The sequence below is a fragment of the Malus domestica genome, chromosome 10, assembly GCF_042453785.1.
Source record: "Malus domestica chromosome 10, GDT2T_hap1".
In the NCBI taxonomy this organism is placed as follows: Eukaryota; Viridiplantae; Streptophyta; class Magnoliopsida; order Rosales; family Rosaceae; genus Malus; species Malus domestica.
The window spans coordinates 23,710,288-23,720,894 of NC_091670.1; the positions used below are offsets into that span (position 1 = coordinate 23,710,288).

The window sequence follows — 10,607 nt, forward strand, 5'->3', positions numbered from 1 at the left end:
TATTGAATTCATGCCAAATAGTCTTCGTTACATAGGATGCCAAACAGCTGAAGCTTAACACTTATACAATGTGAGTTTACTTGTAATAGTACTTCAGGTGATCAACATTCAATGGATGGCCAAGGGTCTTGCTATCGGAGCTTCTAAGCTTGTAGGAGCTAGGGCGACTGATGCCAAATGTTGATGCATAAAATTAGTGGGGATTGAGGTACAACATAAAATGTTAAGTTTGTGACCTTTGCTAGATTGCTCCAGTCACTAGTGTGGATAAGTATGTAAATGGATAGGGACAGGGAATTAAACACAAGACGTATGTGGTTCACCCAGATTGGCTACGTCCACGAAATAGAGGAGTTCTCATTAACTGTAAAGGGTTTACACAAGTACATAGGTTCAAGCTCTCCTTTAGTGAGTACTAGTGAATGATTTAGTACAGATGACATTAGGAAATATTGTAAGAGAATGATCTCTATTTATATAAGAGAGTTTTTAGTTTCATTCTGACATTGACACGTGTCGTGCTGTGATTGGCCTCTGATGTCGACACGTGTCGCGTTATGATTGGCCTCTTATGTTGACATGTGTCGTGTTGTGATTGGTCTCCTGGTTAGAGGGAGACTCTTATGGGTCCTTGGTGGTATAATGTTGACCGATGCTCATTAGTTTCGGGATTGGTCAAGTATAGTACAAATAACTTTATTATTTAATTACCCGCATAATTGAGTTTTATGCATTAATTAATTAGGCCTAAACATATAGGGTGGGTGGCTAGACACAGGGTCAAAGTCAATTGTGCTATTGCATATTTAAATTATATGCGATAATTAATTAATCTGTTGCCTGCGTTGGAATGCAGGTGTGGGAAGAGACATTGCATAAAACATCGCGTAAGATCTAAATTGAAAACATGTTACATTTGGCTGATCAATCAAATCTATCCTCAAACAACACTATACATTAATAAAACGAAGATGAAATGTATATTGGAACATTAACCGCAACTCTCAAGGTCTTCGATCTCTAACTCTATCTTTTCATTTAACACACAAAGAAGCAATGGCTTTCCACACGCTCTAACAGCTTCCCCTCAAGGCCACATCCGACACTAGTAGAAAAAACACTTTGCGCAACGTAGGTACCTTCGTTGCGCAAAGTCAAAAATCGTTGCCTGAAAAATAGAGCAACAAAACCTTCATCGCGCCAAAGCAGTGACAGTAAGGTTTGCACGACGAAGAAGAAACATACATCGCGCAAAGCCACTCTATGCGACATATGTCCTACATCCCGCAAAGCCACCTAAGCCACTTTGAGAGACGTAGGGACATGCGTCGCACAAAGTGGCTTAGGTGGCTTTGCGTGACGTAGGACATGTGTCGCGCAAAGTGGCTTAGTGGCTTTGCACGACATAGGTTTCTTTTCATCACACAAACCCCTTTCTTTTGTTTTGGTCAAAAATTTTTTTTTTAATTTTTAATAAATATTGTAATTAAATTTTAAACAATAATTAATTAACTAAGGAAAAGTATTTTATTATAAAATATATGAAAATATACATACAAGATGTCCGAACAAAAAAGAAAAAACTACAAGTAGTCTTCTAGGTTTGATACATCAAGCTACTGGGTATCGGCAGGGAGAAGTGGCTCAAACGTCGAAGGTGGAGCAAGATCAGGTGCTGGTATGGAGATTTGGAGGCCGAACATCTGTATGGCTAGTACAAGGTCTCTCATCTGCACGACATAGGTTTTCATCTCCTCGCCCTGGGCCCTCATTTGCTCGTCCTGGACTGCAAGTTGACCTTTTAGGGTTGTCACTTCCTCTTTCAATGCATCGACCTCTGCTGTGTTCGATCTGGAAGAAGAGACACATGTCTCACTAATTCGCGCTTTCCCCATACACTGAACAACCTTGCCATGATGACGACCGAAGTTCTGATCCAGGACATCAGTAAGGATCTGAAAACCTGCATCCTCAAGTATCGTGACGTCCTCGATCGGGGTCTCCGGGGGAAGCTGTGATGTTGCTTCTTGGAGAACAGTAGTGCACTTTTCCACCATAGCAGCATGTAATAATAAAGAAAAAAAACATATAATGTTTAATAACAAAATATAAATAATATTTGAACAATTCATACATATAAGAATAATAGCAATTACATATACTTACATGAAGCTGCTCAATGGTCTGATCACCAGGTCGAACGTAAATGTCCTCGAACATGTCGATCTCTAGGAACTTAGAACCCTCCTGAAGAAAAAAACATTAAGAAAATTTTATTAATCAATAATAATAAATAAATTGTATAAAATTTCAAAACTAATATACTTTTACCTGACGTCGTGCCTCAAGCCTATACGAAAAGGGCTTCGAACCGGAATGGTGAAAGTGTCTTTGACTCCCGGGCTTTCTTGCCAACAACAAATTTCTTCTGTTAAACACATAGTATACATGTTAGTGCAACTATTTGAAATAAATTAACAAAACAAGCTTAAAAAATAATTAAAACAATAATAAATTATTATTAAAATATTATGTACATACCACAAAATTTGGGTCCGTAAAATGTTTGCAGAGCCACTCCCAATCCTCTGGCCGGTCCTGCAACTCAATTAGGCAACCATGTAGGCGAGCAATCTCAGGATCATCCCGTAACTTAAAATGCGTGTGAAGATTGTTCTTCCAATGTTTGTATCGGGTTGCTAAGGTCTCCTCTAAGTAGGCCATGGCCTCAGGGGATATGTCCTAAAGATCATAAATGACCTACGAATATGAAAAACAATAAAATAATAGTAAGAAATTTAATAATATTAAGATAATATATTTTGGTTTTTAATATTTGTAAACAAAATTAAAAAAATGATAAAGGCTAAAAATTAATATACTAACCGACAACTTGTCTCGCACCAGTTTCTTCGTCCCCTTAGGAATTTCTACCCAAGACTCCCACTGCATAGGAAAATTTTGTTGAATAACAACACCACAGTTATTAACGACACTGCTATGCTACTGTGAGGTAGCTGCTCCACGATGTCGCGGGTCATACACAATCTTGATCTTGGAGGCGGCCTGACGTACGCTCTGTGCCTGCTTCAACATTCGACTAGGTCCTCTGGTGTTTTTTTTAGCTGGCCAAAAATACTTAAATGGTGAAAACCCTAAGCTTAAATTTGTACAAAAAATTTGATACAACCTCCCCCGATAGTATAGCATTTCATGGATTTCACTGTTATAATCTACGTATTTGTATTATTGAGATTTTATATTATTTTTCGAGAATTTATATTAATTTATTTGAATTTAGATTTCAATTAAACTAGTTACGAATAGTGAAGTTTGGAAAATTATTATTTACTCGTTGACCTTTCGAGGTCACAAGTAGCGTTTTCGAATAGATCTCGAAACCACGAACGTATTGGCGAAAGTCGTTTGCGAGTCCGGATTATAACGGTATAATTACGGACATTTGAAGTTGTGTTACTAAACTATAGATTTTAAATCGATTAAACTTCCACAAGGAAGAAGCTTAATCAGATTTAAGCAAAAATAAGAGGACCAATTAGCTAGAAGGAGAATGACCAATCAAATAAAAGGGGGGGGAAGGTTTCTAAAAAAAAAAAAAACAAAGAAAAAAAGAAGGAGGGGTCTGATTTTGACCCCTTTTGGGGCGATTTCAACCCTTTAACCTACCAACTTGACCCATTCATATCTCCTTCATTCGAGCTCCATTTTGGGTGTTCTTGGTGTCCATGGAAAGCTCCTGACGAGCCCTACATCTCTGTGATGTTAGATTTTCCATTTTATTATCCATTTTTCCAGTTCGAGGCAGCAAAGTTCCGTGGGTTTCTGGCGATTTTGTCATTTTTCCGGTGATTCCGGCAACCATTTCCTTCGAGTGAGGTATGAAACTTCATCTACTCTTCATAATCTTCAAGTTGATATGCTTGGTTCGTGCTTTTGTATTCATTTTAGAGTTAGGTGTTTAGAACCCTAGATATCCAGTTTTCTCCAGTGAATTTCGACGATTTCCGGTTAGAATTTATCGTCAGCCTAGTTGTGAAAAGTGTTTCCCTTATTGAGCTCTAGCTACCATGTAAATTTGAGCTCATTTAGTTAATGTTGAAAATTCGGGGTTTCTAAACCCTCCACCTTGGCTACCACCGTGTGTGGCGGTGCATGAGACTGTCCATGAGTGTTGTCTAAGTACCAAATACCTTCTAGTGACCCTGTGAACCTATGTCTAGCTCGGTTTCTCGAAATTCAATTGTTTGGGGTGGTGATCAAATTGGACCGCCACTTGTTTGTATGATTGATGACAATCTGATCGTTGTTTCGTCATACAATTTTGTGAACACCCTAGTTATCAATTGTTGGACCTTTGAGAACTTACAGATTGGAAATGCGATGTGCAGATCTTCCGGATTGAATAACCTTAGGTTGTTGACCTTAATGGACCTACCTTATCGACGGTTGACGTTCTAGTCAATGTGCTCTACTCTTGAGGTTGCTTACCTCTAGTATGTTGTTGAGGCTTAATGGAGCTTAGTTGGCTCATCACGATGACGTGTCGTTCTTAGTTGACGTGTGTCTCGAGTATATGTATTAGTGGCACCATATTGAGTTATACTTGTTTATTAAATGCGCTTCCTATTGAATTGTTATTTTTATTTTTAGCATCGATCTATGTTTAGTAACTGTGAATCTACTGTAGTTTGGAAACGTTTATGAAATGTAGTTAGATATGTATGATGTGAATGATTGTTTTTATGATGATGTGAACCCAAAATCTTATGAGAAGTTTACGTAGAACTTTTATGCTTGTATGATAAGATAGTGGCCATGAGAAGTTGATAGTGCAAGTGATTACGATGCAAATCATAGTGGATGAGATAAGGGTAAGTGGTTTGTGTGTTGATCTAACTGCACCATGTAGCCGTGGTACATGGATGGGCCTGCTTGGTTAATCCGTGTTGGGGGGTCACTACCTACTTGGTTATCTTGACCCTGCTTGGTTAACCCGCGATGGGTGGTCACTACCTAGAGCTAGGATGTGGTCCTGCTTGGTATATCCGCGATGGGGGACCATATGTATTCAGGGGTGAGCATGCTTGGTATATCCGCAATGGGTGATCATTATCTACACAATGAGATTATGCCTATAGTTCTGCTTGGTATATCCGCGATGGGGGACCATACACATTCTAGAGGTGATGATGATTGGTTGTGCCTGGTACATTTTATAGGCGATCATATTTGGGTTGGTTCCGTTGAGTAGTCCGAAACCCGAGGTTGTTGAATTTCGTGGAGCGACCTAAAATCCCATTATTTGGAGGAGTAGGCTTGGCCTAACTGTGTCACTCTAGCATTAGTTTTATATATATTTGTGTCAATGGTTTCGAGAGTCTTGTGAATTGAGTTAGAAAAGATGTTAGACGTCTGAGTGACTCCTTCGGGATTTTCTATGATTTGATTATGATTTCATAAGGTATGAATTTAGAAGATATGTACTCGATCAAATTAATTAATTAATGCGGCTAGAGAATGGTTTAGTGTTTCGTCGGCTCTTAAATATGATGTGTGTTGTGAATTGCGATATCATGATGAGACATAATGATTTATATGTTGGATGGGAGAGAAATCATGTTTTCATGGGGATTGGTTATGTAGCCTGAGTCCAGGAATTACATGTTAACAGGTTATAATAAATGATTAAGGAATGCTATGCTTTTCTGCTTGAACTTAGTGGAATAAATGTCTGATTTTGTGATAAGTGAACTACGAATGGCTTGATCCCTATTGAGGGTACGTATGCAGTCTAACAAGGAGGTTAGATGCAGCCATAAGGTAAACGAAAAATTACTTTGTAATTTGATTCTCGAATTGTGATTTGCCATATCCCAGAGACGAGATATGTGAGTTATACAAGTATTTGGTGATGTCACGTGTCGATCCTGGACGTATGTCGGGATTGGGGCGTGACACTAATCATGTGTTTCATGCTCAGTCTAAACACATTAAGCTAGACTAGAGTTACAAAAGGAGATCTTCATGTACATCATGTTTCTTCTGAAGATCAATCAACTGATATACTCACTAAGGGCTTGTCTACACTCTTGTTTCAGCAACATTGTGGTAATCTCATGCTCAGTTCACTTAAGCATGAGATTGAGGGGGTGTAAGAGTAAAGACAAAGACAAAGCTAAGGATCCAAGTGAAGATATATCAGGGGTCTAGCTATTGCCACTTGTCACAAGATAATATAGGGAGTTATAAGGATTGTTACAGAGTTGTTATAGGTTGTTAAAAGTGGTTAAGGAAGTTATAAGAGAATATTATCCATAGTCTTAGCTTATATTACAAGCCATGTAATAAACCAATACATATAGCTAAGTGTAAGATTACTTGATCATCAAGGAAATACAATTTCATCTTCCGACACTCTCAAGCTCTCTTACCTGCAAACTTTACGGTTGCTTCTTCGATTTCTTCAAGCTTCTTCTTCAATCTTCACATGTGTTGAGACGTTGCTTCAGTTGCCCCTCACTCAACAGGCCCTAGCCCATGAGGAGAATGGGAAACGGACTAATGAGATATTAAATGGCTCTCTCAGGGTCTTGGATGTTTGAAGCACTGCCAAGGATGCCCTTTCGCAAACCAAGGATTGTGTGCAAGAACTTCAATCAATCATGCAAAGAACACAGGGAGGTGAATCTGGATCACTTACCAGTGAGGTCAAGAAATACTTTACCTCTAGGAAGACAGTGACATAGACAATCAACGAGTCTATGATGAATCTCAAGGGAATCGATCAACAAATCTATGAGATTCCACCTCCCTCAACAATGACCACGAGACAGTAGCCATTGTTAGCAAGTTGAGAGATGTTGAAGCAGTCGCTGTCGCAGTGTTTGAATCCCTACCGTCCTTCATCTTTGGGCTAAAATCACAGCAAAGCAGCTGGTCACTCGTTTCCAAGATGATACAGTCAAAAAGAGTAGCTTGCGAGGAAGAAACAAAAGTAAATGATTTCTCAAAGGTGGATGCTGGATTGCAGTCAGTCGTTGGACACAAGACAAGCTAATCTCATCTCCGAAGTTCAGGCAATGAATACAACCAGCTTGACAATCTAGAATCGTGCATTCAAGATCACGAAGAACGCCTCCAGTTCCCATTTAGGCAACTCATCAAAACTAGAGTTTCTCTTCTCAATATCTTAAACCACTAGATATTAGCTTTTCAACTTTGTACATGAAAAACTTGGTAAATGTATTCAACTTTGGATATCGAAATATACAAAAGATATACTCTTCCGCTTAAATTTCCATTTGTTTTATGGATGTTCCAATTACTACAATATTTATATAAGAAATTCATGCAAAAAATAACTTCGCAAAATTACAAGATGAAAATCAATTAATTAGTACTGTAATTTCCCGAAATTACACAAAGCTCAGAGTTAACTTTGCTCGAGTTATAACAATGTATGAATGAGGTCACCTGGGATTTGCGCAGATCATATCAAATTGTCTCACGGAACATATATAATCAATAATCAATAATTCACATGTTTAGAACTATTGTTGTATGAAAAATAATAAACATGTGCAAAATATATTAATAATGGGACAAAAACTAATGAACTAATAACATGGCAGACTCAGATCTCAAAGCTTGTCTAATGAAAAATTAAGCTGGTTCTATCTGTGTTTACGGAACAGTCCAACTCATCTAGTTTGCTAACCAAACAACTTACATTTTTCTACATTATTGAAACACGTGCATGAAATAAACAAATGCATATTTGGTAGATCATGCCCCCTCCTTGGCAAACAATCATGTGAAGGACCTGCAAAATAAGATGAATAATTAAGTTATCACACACGTTGATCAGCATCTTTGAGTTATATGGTGTTTGCCTCCGATCGAATGACACTCGTGCTATGGCTTATTTAATTTATGATTGCTGTCTAACATGTTAATTATGAATGGATGATTGTTACATTATGATAGTGTTCTCTGGAATTTTCTATGCAAAATAAATCAGCTAATGAGGTGGTATGCCGGTGTAGGAATGACATTGCATAAACATTGCCTTGGGAACATATATATGGAAATCGAAATCGTGTTACCTTTTGCTGTCATTTAAGTGCACGAGATTCCGTGTCCCCTTCCAATAACCAGCACTATATATTAACTAGATGCATATCGAAAGAAACACATCAATCTCAATTGTATATTAACTACAAAGTCTTCTCTTCTATTTTCTCTCAAATCACAAAGAACAATGGCTTTCCACACTCGCTCTAACAGCTTCCCCTCAAGGCCACACCCGATCGTTCAACAAGTTGATGAACAATTGTCTAGATTGAGGTCTTCCGAAACCACCACCACATCTTCCATATCCATCAACCACAACCTAAGTAGCATCGGAGACTTGTATGGTTGTGTTGATAAGTTGCTTCAGTTGCCCCTCACTCAACAAGCCTTGGCCCAGGAGCAGAATAAGAAATGGATTACTGAGCTATTAGATGGCTCTCTCAGACTCTTGGACGTTTGCAGCACTGCCAAGGATGCGGTCTTGCAAACGAAGGCATATGTACAGGATCTTCAATCGATCATAAGAAGAACACGAGGAGGGGAATCTGGAGCTCTCACAAGTGAGGTTAACAAATACTTGAGCTTCAGGAAGATGGTTAAAAAGGCAATCCAAAAGGCTATGAAGAATCTTAAGGGAAGCGAAAGAAAATCCACATTTTCTTCTCCTAGCAACGACAACGAGACTGTTGCCATTATTAGCAAGTTGAGAGAAGTTGAAAAAATCACTCTCACAGTGTTCAAATCACTTCTGTTCTTCGTCTCTGGGCCAAAGTCAAAGCCAGGCAGCTGGTCATTGGTTTCCAAGATGGTTCCCACCAAAAAAGTTGCATGCGACGAAGAAACTGAGGCAAATGAATTTGCACAAGTCGATGCTGCACTACATAAGACAATCAAATCTGAGAACACGCAGAACCAGCTTGAGAAGCTGGAGTCATGCATTCAAGATCAGGAAGAAGGACTTGAGAGCCTATTTAGGAAAATGATCAAAACAAGAGTCTCCCTCCTTAACATCCTAAATCACTAGATGTTTATGTTTTTCAACTTTGTACATGAAAAACATATTTGTATAAATCTTACAATATCAAATCAATTATACGTAATGATATACTCAATTTCAACTATTCTTGTTCTTTGATCGAAAACCTTTCATTTTGGGAACTGATCATAAACTCTTGCTAGTACTTCAATACTAAAATTCGACCATTTCTGTTTAACTGTAATTTTCCAAAGTCAAGCCTAAGAGGTAAATTTTACAGCAACATTTGAAATTATGATCGAGGTCAGTGGATCACATAGGGCTTGTGTAAACAGATCGATTATATCACATGTCAAGGCTGTCAAGATTCCAATTGTCTCAAGAGAGATAATAATAAAAACAACAAATCAAGGGCATTCGAAGGAGGATTCAATTCTCACACGCTTTACTCAGTAAATATATGCTGACGGTCTTCCTGTTAGAGGGGCATATAGAGGCTAAAAAAATGTGTTCAAGTCTATGATACGGCGTTCCTTGCTTCTTGCAATAAGGTCATTCAGAAACCCAGAAAATTCATAATAATGTAGATGGGGGTAGACACAAATTAAAGAAAACTGCACCTCCTTTTCTTATAGCTGAGCAAAAGATGCCAATCCACCCTTGCTCTGCTTATTTTGTACCATTGTTGCAAATATAAGTTTGTTTTTCCATTCCGTCAATGAGGCTGAGTAATACACCTTCTCCCCTACCAGTGGCAAAACTAGGAATTGTCAAGGCGAGGGCTATAAAAGGGTAGAAGCTTCTGCCCTCTTTTTGTTGCGCTTCATAAAAAATAAAAATAAAAATAAAATCAGTTGCGAAAACTCGTCAAATACTTTCTCAACCTCATCCATTTCTCAACATTTGGAATACAATTCAATCAACGCATAAGACACGAACATATTCAATACAACCTTGTCATGTTTCTTCACAAACCCATGTATTATTTTCTCATATGTGAGTGCCTTAACCTCACACACACCTTCAGAGCACTGGGAATGGTGAAATTATCGAGCTTTTCATCATTGCCTCTTGACTCATATATCATGTTATGGAAGAGATACAAGGTATCTTCCCATGGATTCTCTCTACCGTAGCTCTTGACCATGGGATTCAAGAGAGAGACGGTTGAGCGGGGTGTTTCATCATACACCTTACGTGCATGAACAAGTGACTTATAAGTACACCTATTGGGCTCTATTCCCTCACTCAACATCGCATAAAAATTCCTCTTGGCCATCATATGCTAGCCGTGGCTCATAATGGCCTTAAATGGAGCCTCATATGACTTGAAACTTCTCTACACACCCAATTCCTTTGTACTATTAAACAACTTAACAGACTCTTAGAACAATGGCAATCTACAGTAGCCCTCCTTAACGACTCCGTTCTATGTCTTTTTTATTCCAAGAGGCCTGGGTATTTGAAAAATAAAATGCAAAAGTAGCAAAGCATAAAACATAGGAGCAGTGAAGTAGCACAATAGATTTTGGTGGTA

At 38.4% G+C, this 10,607-nt stretch overlaps 1 protein-coding gene across 1 annotated transcript; it reads left to right on the top strand.

Annotated features, from left to right (window-relative positions):
* The first annotated feature begins 8,281 nt into the window (after positions 1-8,281).
* On the top strand, positions 8,282-9,118 carry LOC103454654 (uncharacterized). The gene has a single exon (XM_008394255.4). The coding sequence runs from the start codon at positions 8,282-8,284 to the stop codon at positions 9,116-9,118; it is 837 nt and encodes a 278-aa protein (XP_008392477.3).
* Positions 9,119-10,607: the final 1,489 nt, after the last annotated feature.

Coding starts and splice junctions, on each gene's coding strand:
- LOC103454654 (XM_008394255.4), top strand. CDS start 8,282: ATGGCTTTCCACACTCGCTCTAACAGCTTCCCCTCAAGGCCACACCCG.